This window comes from Pleurodeles waltl, chromosome 9 (genome assembly GCF_031143425.1).
Source record: "Pleurodeles waltl isolate 20211129_DDA chromosome 9, aPleWal1.hap1.20221129, whole genome shotgun sequence".
Lineage (NCBI taxonomy): Eukaryota > Metazoa > Chordata > Amphibia > Caudata > Salamandridae > Pleurodeles > Pleurodeles waltl.
The window spans coordinates 233,912,889-233,932,538 of record NC_090448.1 but is presented as its reverse complement, the minus strand read 5'-3'; the positions used below and the strand labels follow the sequence as shown (position 1 = coordinate 233,932,538).

General features: G+C 41.3%; 1 protein-coding gene across 1 annotated transcript in view; it reads right to left on the bottom strand.

The window, feature by feature from the left end:
* NUP210 (nucleoporin 210) overlaps positions 1-19,650 on the bottom strand; it is a 462,103-nt gene that overhangs the window by 112,274 nt on the left and 330,179 nt on the right. Inside the window, exon 32 of the mRNA XM_069206618.1 lies at positions 19,095-19,315. Within this exon, the coding sequence (XP_069062719.1) occupies positions 19,095-19,315 (221 nt within the window). The remainder of the gene's footprint in view (positions 1-19,094; positions 19,316-19,650) is intronic.

Sequence of the window (19,650 nt, the reverse complement as noted above, 5' to 3'; positions counted from 1 at the left end):
AATGCTGGTCCAAATAAAGTGCTCCTTTAAAAGACAATGCGTTTTCTGGATGAATATTTAGTAAGGAAGTAGTCAATTATCAGTGAAATGTGGGTAACCAGGTGTGACCCTAAATGAGGGTCTGCTGGTGACTATGATTAAAAAGGACTTCAGTACTGCTCGGTTCCTTTTTAAGAAATATCCTCCTGCAGAGGCACAAACTAAAGAGAGAGAGATAACCGTACCAGGCACCTGTGAGGCACACTCATCTAATCGCTCCGATTTATAACTAGTGACACATGAAGACTTGCGGCTGGTGGAAGATGAGTGCCCAGTGGAGGAGGCATGAGAATAGGGAGCACCTGCTAACAGCAAATGCTTATGAGAAGCAGGAATGATGAACAATGGGAAAAAGATAATTAACATTTAGGCCACAGTGTTGGAACATGGATGATTAACTGAGAGGTTGAGGAAATGAGAATATCAAAGAACAGAATAAATTGTAACAGGAGTAAAAGTACAAGTATGAAAGTGAATATGAACAAAATAAGAGGACTACAGCACGAAAGAGATTAGAAGCAGGAGGTAGGAAATTAAGAATAACGTTGAATGTCATACTGATTAAACCCATATTGCGAAGACTGGTTTGAAAATTGGTTATTCAGTACTCTGATGGCATAGCGCTGAAAAAATTCATGTTTTTCAATGATTTAATGTCAGAGTGGTGGAAAACTAGGATCGGAAGCATGTGCTTCAGCAGGTGCAGATATGCCACCTCCCCCAGGCTTTTAGTGACCCGATGAGATGCCGGATATGTCAATCACCACTTCCCATCCCTGCGCAAGTCCGAGCAGATTCAGGTCGATATGGGATCCCATGCTGATGCAGAGGGCAATGTGCGAGTGGTAGAACACCAGGTATTTTTTAGTGCATTTGAATAATGTGAGTAGAGGGTACCGAAAAGGTTAGTAGGTGTGTGGCGGGACAGCATGAATTTGTTTATTTATTTTTTTAAATAGTGGAGCAACAGAAGAGTTGGATGGTGGCTGTGGATCAGCGGAGCAGGGGAAGGACATATGAGGGGTCATATGGAAAATAAATTCTTCATGGGTTGCTAACAAGAACGAGGGTCCACGTGTTATCAAGGACAACTTGAGCTTCATTCTCATATTCCCTATCTGTCGTGTTGAAAAAAAAACCCGATACTGACAGCTATCCATTTGTTTCTATACTTATTAGAAAGCAGAGAGGAGAAAAAAAGAAGAGGATAGTAAGTAATCCAGCTGAGAAAAATTAAGCACAACACGGAGGGAAACCCAAGTCCAAACAATATTTAATGGAAAATAGCAGGCAGCAAAAACAATATAAAAGACAAATGTAATTTCAAATGATCGGGCCTCATGATAGGAAAAACGATCAGTTGGAGCAATGCACTAAACCATGCACAATTTGCTCTAGTATATACATTTTGACCTAAAACAAGCCAATGTGAGGAGCTCATGTGACAACAATTAACTAGAGTCAGCAAATATATCTAACACGAAGGCGCCTGGAACTTGCCCGGAGGATGCACTTGAACGGCGTTGGAAGGAATGTGGCATTCACAACCACCAATACGGACTAATCTTCTCACAAAACCTCGCTTCCCTTGCCAGGTTTGAAAATGAGGTTACGGCTGCTAAAATGTACACTGCACATCACGAGACATAATAAATCTTGAGCCTACCTTTGTCTAACAAAGTTGTCAGTGAAAACAATACCGCAGAACGACTTAAATCAGAATGAGATGGTAGCTTTCCCACTGCACTCAAGCTTATCAGTGTATTACGTGTTCATGCATTTCTTTTTATGAATACACGGCATACATTTATTTCTCTTAACACGTATACAGGGTATAACATAGCATAATACATTTTTTTTCAAAGAAGTATAATTTTTCTTAACAAAAAATCATAACAGTAACAATGTTTGTCAGAAGTTTTCACTGATGAGCAGAGTGAGCTACTGATGAGCACTGCCAGCAGCTCACTCTAGGTGACCACGTGAGTAACCTGCACTGGTTACCGGTGCGAGGAGGATGCAGCGGTTGGCCATGCCATGCTTGTGTGGGTGTGCTTCCATTTAGTTCCTTCACATGTGACAAACTTGTTTCAACTATGGCATGCTCATGTGCACATATTTGGTCTTGTGGAACTTATAAACGTACAGCAAACAATAGCATGACCAATGTCATACTTGACTTCATCTCAGCCACTCGCAATAGCTCGAGCCACGTCCCAGTCCATAGTTTTTGCCCATCTTGACAATTTAGACGAAGGCCCACCCAATGCCAATCAGTACTGACGCCCTTCTTCATGGAAACGGTCCCTTGTTGTTTGCTGAACTTCATTCTGCTGAGGAATTATAGCAATGGTAGGTAATGAAATATGCCAAGAAATCTTGAAAGCAATAGACTGCTGGCTAGTGAAAACCACTGGTGAATTACCAATTTAAAGAAAGTGACAAACTGCACATGTGTAGCTTGTGGTGAAAAGGTTAGATGGGAAACATAATGTATCAAAGAATACTCAGACTGCAGCACATTTACTATATATTTGTGTGGTATCATTCCTCATAGTGCCCTACAAAAACCCCCAAGGCCCTTTGTAGCCTTGACTTGCTGTGCCCTTAATGACCACAGAAGGAACGTCTGGCGTTCACAACACTATATGCAACCATGTCCTGCTTGTGCCATAGCAATTTGCCTGACTCAGTCTGCTATCACTTGGATGCAGAGGGTTATACATTTGCTTTGCCTGCCTTCGTTCTGCATTCTTCTCTTGGCAAGGTATTAATCTCATGCGCTCTTATATGCGCTCAGATTGCTTCATATATCTTCCGCTGCCACCTGTTATCTTGGTTCTTCCTCAAGATCCTACTTCGGTCATCCTTATTCAGAAGTTAGGCAGACACTTAAAGCTTTGGTTATTTTGACGACTGCACAGGAGACTGTATTAAGGTCTCTTTGAGCTGTGACCTTTTCTATGATCACAGACTTCTTATTGCACTGACCCTTGAGTGAGACGTATCTAGTACACTGGCAGTTTGGAGATAATGTACTTGACCCATAAACAGGTCTCAAACTGTGTGATCCTAGGCAAATAGTTTACAGAGTCGCCTTTTTCTCAATGCTCACATACAATTTCACCTTCAAATATGTAAGCGCTGCATTTCTGCACTACAAACAACCCTCTTTTTCTTGATTAAGTAGACTAAAGTTTGCTGCATGCATCACAAGAACCCATGAGGTCTAGCCCACATAACCTAGGACTTCTTTTAGTTTACTAACAACATTGCCATCAGGGCAGGAGTGAGTCTCAGTTTGCTTAAACACTCAATTTTAATAAATATATTACTAAACCATGATGTGGTGACATATTGTCATCTACACACTGTAACCTTCCAAGAAATGTCCAAAAACCTCTCCACTAACTTGCATCTTTACTGATAAAACGATATAGTGTATTAACAATCTGTGAAAATTGGGTTTCAGAAAACATATCCTTTGCACTTCAAGATGTACAGTATTCGGATTTGTTTTCATCCTATAAAAATATTTTTTCATCACACAGACCTGTAAACCGGCATTTGCAACGCAATGGGTCTCGCGTTTGCTTGAGCTCGAGCAATCAGCATTGTAAACTCCTAACCGGACTTTTCTTGCCATATAAATTGAAAATAAAACAGTTTCTCATAAATAACTGGACTTTTCTTGCCATATAAACTGAAAAGTAAAAGTTTCACTTAAGAGAGCTGACGGCCACCGTCAGTGCAAAGCAGACACACAAAGAGAAATAAAAGTTCACTCGTAGTGAAACCTATCAGCAAAAGTGCAATTATCTACGTAACCGGCAAAAGTGCAATTAACTATGTAGCAGGGTCGATATCATGCAAAGTGCTTAACTCCTGCCAAGCGAGATTGCGCTGTGAAAAAAGAGAAAAAGTAGTCCAGAAACCGGACGGAAAACGTGGAGCCTTGTATGTTTACAATACTTGGTCGCTGCGCTCCAGGAGGGCTAAGCACCGGAAGAGGAATGACGTATGCATGCCTTTCACCAATGAAAGCAAGCAGATTTTTAAAAGGCAAGCCCACAAACCAATGAAAGAGACTGGGTGACATGGGCGTGGTTTCAAGCCCAAAGAGAGATTACAATATGGGACGGAGCGCTTTTCGCTGGCCCCTAAAAAGGGCTTTCAACAACTACTGTTTTTTTTTTTTTTTTAATTATTATTATTATTTTTTATTATTTTTTTGTCCTCATTCACCGTGGCCGTTAAACCAACCCTTCTGACTTAACCAGCAGTAGAGTAGTCCAGGCCAGGGGACGCCCTTAACTCTCAAACAATCCTCTATCTAACAAGATTTCCGTAAGGATTTCAGAGCGGAGGGTAAAATCATTGGACCAATGACAAAGAAAAAATAGCTTATTATTACATAATGCTTTTAACATATTGCCATTACCTAAATCGATGTTTCCAAGCCAGTAATGGGGCCCAAAGGTTCCCCCCAGTCCTATTCCTCTTCCGTAACATTAAATCCAAATCTGCAGTACGAAACACAGCGTTAAGCCACTCCGAATATATTGGAGGGGAAGCCAACATCCATTTTCTACATATTTCTCTTCTCCCCAACAAAATTACATAAAATAAAAATTTAAGTTTTCAAGTTGTACCTCTTCAACTCCTCCCCTCCTGACCCTGTAGTTGACCAAATATTACTAAAGGGAGAGATGCTACAATATCCCACTCCAATATGCTCGAAGCAGTCTCACATACCTTTTCCCAAAAAAGGCAAATATCTGGACATTCACGAACATATGAATGTCAGTTGCTCGTATTAAGCCGCATTTTGGACATTTCACCTCCTCCCCTCCTTTCATTTTAGACAGTTTCTCAGGAGAAATGCAAGCTCTATGAATCGTATAATAGTGATTCTTCCTCAAGGCGGCCGATTTAACTGTATCAAACAAAAAAGTAATTGATTTCGTCCACCACATATAAGCTGACTCTTTAGAGAGCAAATTACTCCACAAAACCGTAGGAAGTTCAAACACACCATCCACCCCTTCTAGGATGCCCCAGTACCAAGCTGCCACTCTGTGAGGACCTGCCAAGGGGCTCGGAACGACATCTTCCAAAACATTAGGCATACCGACTCCTCCCTTAACCCCCTCTGCCCAATCCCTTATCTGCAAAAACTTCCATCTAGTCAGGGAGCCGCCAGTTTGTTGCTTCAGCTCTTCCCAAGAAAGGAGGACCCCCTCCTGAAAAAGATCCCCCCAGTACTCCATCCCTTCCCATTTAATTGGTAGAGCCAAAACATCTTGAAAACAATCTGGTGTACCCAGAGAATCCCAAATAGGTGCGTTGCAGCTAATCTAAGCTGATACCAACATTCTGCCAGTCCCTGCATAATTTTCAGTTTTACCTTTTTAAAGAACTTAGGATCACCAAATTTAAATATAAAATTCCTTGACGCACCCTTAATGGTGGAGGCCATCGCCTTAAACATAAGGCCCGTTGTTGTAGAGTCTGGAGAGAGAAATAAAATCCTAGTATTCTTCAAAAGGAAAGCCCAAGCATAATACTGTAGTTCTGGTAATGCGAAGCCTCCCTTTTCCTTACACCTGTGCAGCTTTTTCCGAGAAATTCTAACCCCTTTAGAACTCCATATAAAATCAATTATAAGCTGCTGCATCTTTTCTATAAATTTTTTCTGCATAAGGAGTAGAGAAACGGAAAACATAAAATTCCACTTGGGAAGAATAGATATTTTTACCAAATTGACTCTTCCAATAATTGTTAAAGGGAGATGAGCCCAACTCTGCAATAATCCCTTACACTCCAATAACCGCTTTTGCTGATTCCTCTCTGCTAACTGCTTGATATCCTGGGTCACCAGGACACCCAAATACCTTATTTCCTTCTTACTATAAGCCGAACTGTACTCCATATTCCATGCCATAGTCTCCGTCTTTTCCACATTTACCAGATAACCTGATATCTTACAGAATCCTTCGGCTAATTTAAAAATCTCGGGGATAGCTGATGATAGATTATCTGTATATACCAAGAGATTGTCCGCATATAAAGCAACTTTTTTTCCCCAACCTTTACAACGAAAGGGAGTAATCACCGGATTCTGCCTGATCTTCCTAGCAAATGGCTCGATATATAGATTAAATAATACGGGGGATAGTGGACATCCCTGTGTAGTACCCCTTCTTATTCTAATGGTTCCAGTAAGATTTCCATTAACAAGTATTTTTGCTGTAGGGGCCCTATATATCCGATTCACAATCCCACAAAAATTATCGCCCAAATTAGCTCGTTTTAAAACTGATTTTAGATATCCCCAGCTTACTTGTCCGAAGGCTTTCGCTGCATCAATAGTAATAATCCCCAAAGGGGATTCAAAAGACGTTGCCAGATCTATAGCCCCAATCAAATTATATGTCAATTCATATAAATATCTTTCCTTTGAGAAACCCTTCTGGTCCGAATGTATCAGGTTATTAACTACTCTATTCAGCCTATCTGACAATATCTTGGCAAACAATTTATAATCACTATTTAATAGCGAAATGGGCCTGTAAGATGCACATTTTGTCGCATTTTTTCCTGGTTTCAGAATCAGCGTAATAATCGCCTCATTCCATGTAGTTGGGATATCTATTTAGTTTAGAAAAATCTTCCTAAACAACTCTGTCAAGATTGGGATAATTATATCACCTAGTGCTTTATACAGCTCCACTTGGATACCATCAGGACCCGGGGCCTTCCCATCTTTGCCTCCAGACAACACCGCCCGTACTTCGTCCATTGTTATAGGGCCATTGAGGAACTCCTGCTGCTGCAAAGTGATTCCCGGTAACACATCAGGGGCTATCCAACCCTACTACTGAAATAAATTTTGAAATGTTTGCACAGTTGACTTAGTCATTTAAATGTTGTGTGTTAGGAAAAACCGGACAACCTGTATCTTTTTATTTTACATTCTAAGTTGCAGGCCACACACTTCACTGTTCAAACTCCTGGAACTCTGCAGTCAGAAGGAAAATAATTGTAAGAAAAACTGACTTTTCACCTCTGTATGTGCACACAGAGCAAATGTGACATAAGAACAAGATTTAAAGGCATATTTTATTGCCCCTCCACTTTCGACTTAACAGAACACCTGTTCAGTGTCAACTTGCCAGAAGGGACGAGTAAGTATTAAAAATAGCTCCACCTGATAAAATAAGACTCCCCAATGCGAGTGGATTTTTCGAGCCCTGAATATATATATATATATATATATATATAATGTCCAGAATTCCTATTGGTTGCGGAGTATGTCAAGGCTGTGTGCTGGACCCCATGCTTTTTTCTTGTACATGAACTATGTAGTGGAGTTTCTTGGGCAGTGTGTTAATGATTCTCCCACCCTGAATGGAGAGAAATCCGTATTATTCTTTTTGCAAACAACTCTTTGTTATTCTCTAAATCCTCAATGGGGCTCCAAAACCTGCTGACTAGGTTTAGGCTATTCTGTAAAGAAAGAGGGTAGGAGATTAACTGTTTAAAAACTAAGTTTATGGTGTTTGGTAAGAGCCCTGCTAGTATTAAATGTGTTAAGGTGAGAAACGAAACTCTTGACAGAGTGTCATGCTTTGACTATTTAGGAATCATGCTGTCGCATAAGTTTAAGTGGGACCCTCAAATCCTAAAAAGTTCCCTGATGCGGTCGCACGGGTCTAATGCAATTTTGCGATTTTATTTTTTTAGAGCATCCTCTATTCCACCAATGTTACCTGCTCTTGAGGTATATCATGCCATGGCCTTGAATGCCGCTATTTATGGTGCTTCAATTTGGGGGTATGCTAATTCATATAGTTTAGCAGTGTTGGAAAACAATTTTTATAGAGCTATAGCGAAGGGTTCCATAAGTACACCGCTCATTCCCCTGCACTATGTCAGAAAACAATCTTTATAGAGCTACAGCTGTGGTTTCAGTAAGTACACAGCTCATTCCCCTGCACTATGACTTAGGCATTAATGGGGTGATCTATATTGTTCAGCTGACACCCCTTCTTTAGTGGGTTCGTAGTTGGTCTACCCCTAAATTGGTTACCTATAGAGACTGTTTAAGTGATTTAAAAAGACTGGATCGTGCCCTAGAAGTACCCTGGCTGAGGTTTATACATAACTGGAACAAGAAACTGATGCCCAATGCACTTTGGGAGCATCCTGATCGAATCCTTAAATTGGACCAACAGGCTGCGAAGTCAGCGTTTTGGTGTTATATCCAGGCGAACCAACAAGGCAGGGCCGGTAAGGGCCACCTAACCGAAACGTTCCTTGGGGTCAAGCCAGTGCTGATGTTTGAAGCTTTTTTGGATACTGTAACCCCCCCCTTTAGTAAAAGCCTTTGCTTGAGATTCAGATATGGCTCCCTGCCTGTGAACGCTTTTTGTAGCTCGTGGCATGAAGGAGGCACATCTGCCTTATGTTCAATCTGCGAATCTGCTCCTGAGACAGTGAATCATATTGTCACGGTATGCTAGGGTTTTCAAGAAATGAGGCGGCATTGGCTTAGACCCTTTTGCCCATTTCTGGGGGTTGGGACTACCAGGTGGCGATTCGCCTATTTAGAACTAAGACAGCAGAGCCTGTTGTGCATTTAGTGAGCCGCTTTATTCTCAGTGTTTAGTACGAGTGAGCCAAGATCTTAGCTTTTGGTTCACAAGCTCGATTATAATCCTGATTTTCTCTTTTCCTTTGCTGTACAGGGAAAATCAGAATAGGGCTAGAACCCAGGCAAGGTGGTGCTCAAGAGATGACAAGGGCTAAAAACGATTGCAATCTAGTGGGTATTCTAACCAGTAAACTCGGCAGGGTTAGAATCTAGGCAAGGGGGCACTTGAGAGGGGGTAGGGATTACTACTAGATACCATACACCTCAATCACGAGCTGCATTTAGATATGTGTGTTTTTAATGAAGACTTAAAAGGAGAGATCAGTGTCCTCTGTCGGGCATTAAGACGGGGTTTAATTATTCCTTATCCTTAATGTGCTCAGCCTGTGCCTATTTTATCTTCTTTTGTTATTGTATCTATCACTTTTTATCAACACTTGGCGCCAAAATGCACTGGTTCACTGTTTTTATTCCATTTTAATGTTATGCAAGTTTGTATTTATAAATTTTTAAGTTTTATGTATTTTTATGGCCTGAAGTGCTGAAATAAAGTAAAGTAAGTGTAGGTATGAGTGTGTATATATATATATATATATATATATATATATATATATATATATATGGAAAATGTCACTTACCCAGTGTACATCTGTTCGTGGCATTAGTCGCTGCAGATTCACATGCTGTGCACATCCCGCCATCTGGTGTTGGGCTCGGAGTGTTACAAGTTGTTTTTCTTCGAAGAAGTCTTTTCGAGTCACGAGATCGAGGGACTCCTCCCATTTCGGCTCCATTGCGCATGGGCGTCGACTCCATCTTAGATTGTTTTCCCCGCAGAGGGTGAGGTAGGAGTTGTATATGCTAGTAATAGTGCCCATGCAATGGAGTGAATACGTATGTACATAATGTAGTTTAAAGTAATATATTTACAAATATACAGATGTTCAAGATCAACTTTTAAACGGCTACAGGCTCCCGGGGAGGCGGGTTGGCGCATGTGAATCTGCAGCGACTAATGCCACGAACAGATGTACACTGGGTAAGTGACATTTTCCTTTCGATGGCATGTGTAGCTGCAGATACACATGCTGTGCATAGACTAGTAAGCAGTTATCTCCCCAAAAGCGGTGGTTCAGCATGTAGGAGTTGAAGTTGTGTGAAACAATGTTCGTAGTACTGCTTGGCCTACTGTGGCTTGTTGTGCAGTTAGCACATCTAGTTAGCACATCTACACAGTAGTGTTTGGTAAATGTATGAGGCGTAGACCATGTAGCTGCCTTACATATTTCGGTCATTGGAATATTTCCTAGAAAGGCCATGGTAGCACCTTTCTTTCTAGTTGAGTGTGCCTTTGGTGTAATAGGCAGTTCTCTTTTTGCTTTAAGATAACAGGTTTGAATGCACTTAACTATCCATCTAGCAATGCCTTGTTTAGAAATTGGAATTCCTGTATGAGGTTTTTGGAAAGCAATAAATAATTGTTTTGTTTTTCAAATTAGTTTTGTTCTGTCAATGTAGTACATTAACGCTCTTTTGATGTCTAATGTATGTAGTGCTCTTTCAGCTACAGAGTCTGGCTGTGGGAAGAACACTGGTAATGCTACTGTTTGATTTAAGTGGAACAGTGATATGACTTTTGGTAAAAATTTAGGATTTGTCCGTAGAACTACTTTATGCTTGTGTATTTGAATAAATGGTTCTTGTATGGTAAATGCTTGAATTTCACTTACTCTTCTTAAAGATGTGATGGGCTCAAAAGGTGGACCCATGAGTCGTGTTAAGACAATGTTGAGGTTCCATGAAGGAACTGGTGGTGTTCTTGGTGGTATAATTCTCTTTGGACCTTCCATAAATGCTTTTATGACTGGTATCCTAAATAGAGAAGTTGAGTGCGTAATTTGCAGGTAAGCTGAAATTGCTGTAAGATGTATCTTAATGGAAGAAAAAGCTAGCTTTGACTTTTGCAAATGTAGTAAGTATCCTACGATGTCTTTGGCAGATGCGTGTAAGGGTTGAATTTGATTATTATGGCAGTAATAAACAAATCTTTTCCACTTATTTGCATAGCAATGTCTAGTGGTAGGTTTCCTAGCTTGTTTTATGACCTCCATACATTCATGTGTAAGGTCTAAGTGTCCGAACTCTAGGACTTCAGGAGCCAGATTGCTAGATTCAGCGATGCTGGATTTGGGTGTCTGATCTGTGGTTTGTGTTGCGTTAACAGATCTGGTATGTTTGGTAGTTTGACATGAGGCACTACTGAGAGGTCTAGTAGTGTTGTGTACCAAGGTTGTCTTGCCCATGTTGGCGCTATTAGTATGAGTCTGAGTTTGTTTTGACTCAACTTGTTTACTAGATATGGAAGAAGTGGGAGAGGGGGAAAAGCGTAAGCAAATATCCCTGACCAACTCATCCATGACGCATTGCCCTGAGACTGGTGTTGTGGGTACCTGGATGCGAAGTTTTGGCATTTTGCGTTTTCCTTTGTTGCAAATAGATCTATTTGTGGTGTTCCCCAACTCTGGAAGTAAGTATTCAGTATTTGGGGGTGAATCTCCCATTCGTGGATCTGTTGGTGATCCCGAGAGAGATTGTCTGCTAACTGATTCTGAATTCCTGGAATAAATTGTGCTATTAGGCGAATGTGGTTGTGAATCGCCCAATGCCATATTCTCTGTGCCAGGAGACACAACTGTGTTGAGTGTGTCCCTCCCTGTTTGTTTAGGTAATACATTGTTGTCATGTTGTCTGTTTTGACAAGAATGTGTTTGTGGCTTATTATGGGTTGAAATGCTTTCAGCGCTAGAAATACTGCCAATAGTTCTAAGTGATTTATGTGAAACTGTTTTTGGTGAGGGTCCCATTGTCCTTGGATGCTGTATTGATTGAGGTGTGCTCCCCACCCTTTCATGGAGGCATCTGTCGTTATTATATATTGGGGCACTGGGTCTTGGAAAGGCCGCCCTTTGTTTAAATTTATACTGTTCCATCATTGAAGCGAGGTGTATGTTTGGCGGTCTACCAACACCAGATTTGGAAGTTGACCCTGTGCCTGTGACCACTGTGATGCTAGGCACTGTTGTAAGGGCCGCATGTGCAACCTTGCGTTTGGGACAATGGCTATGCATGAGGACATCATGCCTAGGAGTTTCATCACCATTTTGACTTGTATTTTTTGTTTTGGATACATGGCCTGTATTACATTGTGAAATGCCTGAACCCTTTGTGGACTTGGAGTGGCAATCCCTTTTGCTGTGTTGATTGTCGCCCCTAAGTATTGCTGTGTTTGACACGGCAGAAGGTGTGACTTTGTGTAGTTGATTGAGAAACCTAGTTTGTGGAGGGTTTCTATGACATACTTTGTGTATTGTGAACACCTTCCTAGCGTGTTGGTTTTGATTAACCAATCGTCTAGGTACGGGAACACATGTATTTGCTGCCTTCTGATATGTGCAGCTACGACTGCCAGGCACTTTGTAAAAACTCTTGGCGCAGTTGTTATTCCGAATGGCAACACCTTGAATTGGTAATGTATCCCTTGGAATACAAACCTTAAGTACTTTCTGTGTGAAGGATGTATCGGTATATGGAAATATGCATCCTTTAGGTCTAGTGTTGTCATGTAGTCTTGTTGTTTGAGCAGTGGGATTACGTCTTGTAATGTCACCATGTGAAAGTGATCTGATTTGATGTAGGTATTTAATGTTCGGAGATCTAATATAGGTCTCAGACTCTTGTCTTTTTTGGGTATGAGAAAGTACAGAGAGTAAACTCCTGTTCCTTTCTGGTGTTTTGGTACTAATTCTATTGCTTCTTTTAGTAGCAATGCCTGAACTTCTAGTCCTAAAAGATCTATATGTTGTTTTGACATATTGTGTGTTTTCGGTGGGACGTTTGGAGGGAATTTGAGAAATTCTATGTAATAACCATGCTGGATAATTGTCAGTACCCAAGTGTCTGTTGTTATCTCCTCCCAATGTTTGTAAAATTGGCTTAGTCTCCCCCCCACAGGTGTTATGTGTTGGGGGTGTGTGACTTGGAAGTCACTGCTTGTTTTGAGGGGTTTTGGGGCTTTGGAACTTCCCTCTATTTTTTTGGAATTGTCCCCCTCTAAACTGCCCCCGAAAACTTCCCCGCTGATATTAGCTTTGATAAGTGGGCCTTGCTTGTGAGGTTGTGGCCTCTGTAGGTTGACCTCGAAACCCTCCCCTAAATTGTGTCTTGCGAAATGTGCCTCTGCTTTGTGGGGAGTAGAGTGCACCCATGGCTTTTGCGGTATCAGTATCTTTTTTGAGTTTTTCAATAGCAGTGTCGACTTCCGGCCCAAACAACTGCTGTTCATTAAAGGGCATATTCAGCACGGCTTGTTGTATTTCCGGCTTGAATCCTGACGTACGCAACCATGCGTGTCTCCTTATCGTTATTGCAGTATTTACTGTCCTTGCAGCCGTATCTACTGCGTCCATTGATGACGGTATCTGATTATTGGAGATACTTTGTCCTTCTTCTACCACTTGTTGTGCCCTTTTTTGGAACTCTTTGGGTAAGTGTTCTATGAAATGCTGCATTTCGTCCCAATGAGCTCTATCGTATCTTGCCAAAAGTGCTTGTGAATTGGCAATACGCCATTGGTTTGCTGCTTGTGCTGCAACTCTTTTACCCGCAGCATCGAATTTGCGACTCTCCTTGTCTGGAGGTGGTGCATCTCCCGAGGTATGAAAGTTTGCTCTCTTGCGAGCTGCCCCATCCACCACAGAATCTGGTGTTATTTGCTGCGTAATATAAACAGGGTCTGTTGGCGGTGGCTTGTACTTCTTCTCCACCCTTGGAGTTATGGCTCTGCCTTTTACAGGATCCTGAATTATTTGTTTGGAATGTTTTAGCATTCCCGGGAGCATAGGTAAGCTTTGGTATTGGCTATGAGTGGAGGAGAGTGTATTAAACAAAAAGTCATCCTCAATTGGTTCTGAATGCATGGTGACGTTATGAAACGCAGCTGCCCTTGAGACCACCTGCGTGTAGGATGTACTGTCTTCAGGTGGTGACGGCCTCGCAGGGTAACAGTCTGGGCTGTTATCTGATACAGGAGCATCATAAAGGTCCCATGCATCGGGATCATCTTGACTCATTGCAGTATGAGTCGGGGATTGCATCAGTGGTGGAGTGGCTACCGGTGATGTGTGCATTGATGGTGGTGGAGATGGTGGTGGAGTTGTTTGTCTTGCCACCTTTGCCTGTGGCTGCTTGTCCTTTTCTTGAAAGGCAAGTCTTCTTTTCATCTTAATTGGGGGAAGAGTGCTTATCTTCCCTGTGTCTTTTTGAATGTGGAGCCTTCTTTGAGTGTAGTCTGGCTCAATTGATTCAAGTTGCTCTCCAAACTTATGTCCCTGCATCTGGGAGGACAATCCCTGTTCCTCTGTGTAGGAACCTGTTTTCGGTTCAGAGGCTGGATGTTTCGGAATCGAAATCTTTCGGTCGCCTTTTTGGGCTCAGAGGAAACCTTCTTTATTTTCGGCGTCGTGGTGTCTCGGTGCCGAACCATTTCGGTGCCACTGTCTCGGTGCCGAATCTGCTCGGAGCCGCTGTTTCGGGCCCGAGATTGTTGTGTGGCGGTATCTCGACCAGAGTCGGATGACTTCGCCACATGCATGCCCTTTTTCGGTGCCGATGATCAGTCACCTATTTTTCGGGTTAAGCCATGGCCTGTTGGCGGTGGCGTCCCCTGAGCTTTTGTTGTCTTCTCGTGAGTTTTATGTTTCAACGTCTTACTCACGGCTTTCGGCGTTTCTTCGGGATCGAGCTCGTCCGAGTCCGATTCCTGGATGGAGAAGGTTTCTTCTTCCTCCTCGAAACGCCCTTGTCCTGCCGACGCCATCTGCAGTCTTCTCGCTCTTCGGTCTCTTAATGTCTTCACAGGTATCCTCCTTGTGCTCTGGAGACAGACACAAGTTACAGACCAGATGCTGATCTGTATATGGATACTTGTTATGACATTTTGGGCAGAAGCGGAATGGGGTCCGTTCCATCAGCCTTGAAGAGACACGTGGCCGGGCCGACCAGGCCCCGACGGGGGATCGAAAAAACCCCGAAGGGCCACCGGAGCTCTTCAAAAGTCGGTGTCGATCTGTTGTAACTAACCCGATACCGAACGCAAACAATACCGACGATTTTTCCGAGATTCTAACTAACTTTCCGACCCGAAACACGGAGCGAAAAGGAACACGTCCGAACCCGATGGCGGAAAAAAAACAATCTAAGATGGAGTCGACGCCCATGCGCAATGGAGCCGAAATGGGAGGAGTCCCTCGATCTCGTGACTCGAAAAGACTTCTTCGAAGAAAAACAACTTGTAACACTCCGAGCCCAACACCAGATGGCGGGATGTGCACAGCATGTGTATCTACAGCTACACATGCCATCCAACATATATATATATATATATATGATGTATATAGTATGCCAAGTCAAATGAGGAGAAATAAGTTGCTCATTCATGTGCTGAATCCACTCCTCCCTGCTGAAGATCCTTAACTCAATCCCCAGGCTCTACTGTATTATGCCAGATAGGAAGACATACACTAGCATGTCAGAGACTTCCTAAAATTGAAAACTCCAGATCACTATTCATTACCTGCCTGAACATATTAAGCTTTGTTATTCGCTATACAATCCGTAAAATGGCTACAAACTGTCTTCCACGTGGCACATCTAGACCCAGTTATTACACTTTCAGTGTGTACAGTCCTACAGCCTGTGCATTATAATCAGGTTTTGGATGCATGCTCTTTGTTACCTTGTTTTCTACCAGCCTGTGGTATTACTGGATCCATGACAGTAAGAAACCAATCATAGAGATGCATTTGGGCATAATAGCCACTTGTTAACCTTAGGAAAACCAGAAGTGTCATTATTTAGAACTGATGTGGACAAAATAATAGAGCACATGATCTATACAAATTACTAATTCCCCAATGGCTAGGATGTCAGAAAATAGTATTCATCAGAAGACAATAGGGTTACTTTTTACAAATAATACAAGCACATTCCTTAGGATAGCTGGAACATAGGCATGTTCTGTGGAGAACATTCACATTTGCAAAGGGCTCTTTGGAATATTTAGTATTTGATGATATGTAAAGTCATTAGAGGGACGGATCTATGATTATTCTACTTTGTGTAAAAGGATAACTGATCTGTATGGAGTCAAATGTATTGTGCAAGCACAATATGAAAAAACAAATATTTTATACAACAATCTCAATGCCATCACTTCCCTCTGCATCCATGCAGACGTTGTGCACATTTCCGAAATTGAAGCTTTGCACTTCCTTCAATAATGCTGCGTATGTGCTTAGTAGAATATGCAGAATCACTTGCAAGGGAACTACAAGAGGATGCATAATGGCCAAAAGAGATGTTAAATCTCACCGAGCAGAAGAGAAGGTAAAAAAAAAAATTAAAAAAAAAAAAAAAAAACATGAGGAAAGTACAAGAAATGTCGGTTTGAAGCCAAAGCCTCGCAAAGTTGGACAGAGCTCAACATTATAAAAAACGAACCTTAAAAAATATTTGAAGCAGTCAGTCAACAAATATTGCTTCGCTGAGCCTGTGGGACAATCATGAAACGAACTGACAACTGCTCCATCTTCTTCAAGGACAAAACTGGGAAGACTGAACTTTCTTTGTTTAACTCAACCTACTTCCCCCTCTCTGCATTTCATCTCAAACTCAGAAATCCTCAGCCACATGGATTGAATTCAAAGTAGTAACTCGAGAAGATCTCTGTAAAACCAACTTCAAATTGAAATCATCCTCTCACCTTACCCATACCACCCAACCACCATCAAAAAGGATTTGAATATGGTGCTTGTGACTTTCCGGATCAAAATTATCTATGGCTCCCTCCCTAGACACCCCCACAGAAACGTATCCCTTGTTAAAACTGTAATTAAAGCTTCCCTTTTTAAATTATAGACAGGAATGTAGAATATGTGTAGAATCTAGAAAGCCTACAGTTGTTTTGTATTTACTGAATGATGCCAACTTTATTTGTCCAGGGTGACTAATATCCAGCATCGTTCTGTCTTAACCAGGTTTTGGTTGGGCAAAGTACACCATTTAGTTGCCTTCCCTGAAATGAGAAACTGGCCACCATACACGCTCCCTTGTCCTTGTGATGGTCTATCGAAGCACAGTACACAGCACTTTATGCCTTTTTTGCGGTTTTTCTGAGCATTTAAGGAGATATCTCAAACCAATATTTCATGCAAATAATATAACATATCATAAATGTGCCCTACGCTTGAGGATTCGACTGTATGTTTTAATACTGCACTCTTTTCATGGAGGGAAATACATCTAAGGAAAAGTATTATATTGTAGTTAACAGTTTTAGGGGAGGTCCGGGTGTTTATATATAATGTTTTTACTTACTGATTTGTTTAATGCTTTATATTTATTGACAATGTGTTTTATGCACTTTTATAGCTACTATGACGGTGCCAAATAAAGATTTCAAATCAACTCAACTCCCTTCCACAATGCATCATACCTGACATCTTAAAAACTTGTGAGGAAACCCTCTCCACTTAATAAAAAATAAAAAAAAGGTTTGGACCTTGAAGACAAAAAACTAGCACCCAGTTCTGAATAGCTCCTTTATAGCCAAGGTCTTAGAAAGTGGTGTTGAAAACCAATTCCATTCTACTTTACCATCAACAATCAAGCTTCAGGGCAGGCAGCAACACTGAAACGTCAATGTTTCAAATCATCTATGATGCTCTTCTTATCTTGGAGAACAGGGACTCCAGCCTACTCACTATCTCTGTGGCATCTGACACTGTCAATCATCCTATTCTTCTTCGATCTCTGAAAGACAACATGGGTACTCAACTGCCAGTGCACCAGCACTTATTGCAAGAAATCTCTAGGCTTCCATCTAGACAAGTGCCTGAATCTCCAGTCCCGTGTCAGTTTAAAAAATGTGCTTAAATATACTAGTCCTTTCCAGGTTCGACTATGGCAACTCATTAAAAGCAGGAATTCTTTAACTCCACCTTGCTTCCCTAAAAGCAACTCTCCTCTTTACTGTCAGACTAGTTTCGGGCTCTAGAAATTAGATCATATCATTCCCATCCTTATACCACTGAACCAGCTCCTGATAAAAGCAAGTATCATCTTGAAATTGGTGTGCATTATCCACAACTCTCTACACTTGAACACCCGCAAACTGTGTTGCCAAAAATCATCTCTGGAGGACGAGAGTTTATTTGCAGGACCAACACCCTCTTATTTGAACCCCGCTCTCCTTCCCCCCATAGAGGATAAGTATCCTAAAACAACCCTTATAGGGAAACACGCTCGGGATGTGGGACTCCACTGCCACACCAATCAAACCTAACCCCGCCCTCAAATTTTTCAAGAAAGATGAGAAAATTCCACTTTAACAATTCCTCATAACAGGTCCCTTACCATCTCTTTACAACCCCTCTCTCACACCAATTTACTGATTGTTATAGGAGGGTCTGCTGTTATCTTTCAAGATCAACTATTACTTCTCTACCATTATCCAAGTCGGCAGCATCCACCTATGGGTCTCCCCATAATTGTGAAGTTGTCTCTCTGCATATAGTTGTTTAACATTCCCAGTAAGTTATCTGTAATTTTAAACAGTACCTGGGGCATTGGCACACTTTCGAGTTTATTTGCACCACAGTTTTCAACACTACACTGCAGCGGCGCAGCAAAGATGTCAATTGCTTGAGTGCAGTAAGTCAATAAGGGCTAGGTACTCATGTATAGCCATAGTGCACAAGGCCCCAGAGACCCCTGGATCCCCCGTGCCCCCGCACCTGCTGCACTACTGATAGCCCTAGCATCACTGATGTATCTATGTCTAATCCCTAACAAACAGATTATCTTTCCACTGTATATAGTAACTTTCACTACTGCTATTTGCCCTGTAGCCTTGTAAAGCGCACTGACAACCTTTAGTGTCTAGTACATGCTATATAAAAACAATACATTTTAAAAAAAGGATAATATTCTGCCCTGGTATGATGTGTACAATGTCAAATGAACAAGCAGGGCAGTAGTCATTGCACAGGGGGTTCAATTTTTTTTATTTTTACATTTTCAACTAAATCCATGAAACACTGTTTTGGCCTGTCCTAAAAGAGACTTCTTGTTCCGTAGTTGCCAAATGACTCTTCAGTAAAGTTCCCAAAAGAAACAGAGATATATTTGTAGATCTATGTGTTGGAGGAAAGAATTATATTATTTTTAAACACAGCTATCTTCATATTAGGATGCCAATGATCAGGGAAAAGATCTGCTTAGAAGTAGTTGAAATTGTAATACACAATTCAAGGTTGCAAACTTTCAAGAGAAAGATTCTTACCGTCTTGGTTTACCAATGTGGCACTAAAACAGATGACATCACCAACTACTGCTTCTTCTGTGAAGTCAGGGTAGATAGCGTGCTGTACAGGTAGTGGCACAAAATCAGAAAATCCAGAGTGCTCTGTATCCCAAACTCCAAGAAGCGTCAAGCCTACGTTGACAGTCCTAATTATAAAGGTATTGTTGGTGGCGCCCTTCCCAATCTGTACAAAGTCATCCCTGTAGAAATAGAAATAAAGTTTAAAAAAAATACATTCACAATATGTTTGATAAGAATGATTAATAAGAATACAATATTTAAGTTCTAAATGAACTTGGAAAACACATATCGAGTATGTTCTAGTGTATTTTCAAATGTATTTCCTTAAACATTATACGTTTTCTGATACTACTATTGCGTTCAAGGTTTAGCCAAAAGGGAGTCATAAAATATATTTTCTAACATTAGGAAACTTACTGCATTATTATTTAATCAGAAATCTCTTCAAGGACCTGTACTGTGGTTTGATCGTAGTCCTTTCACTAATACGGTAGAGATTCAAGTGTGCCTCCTC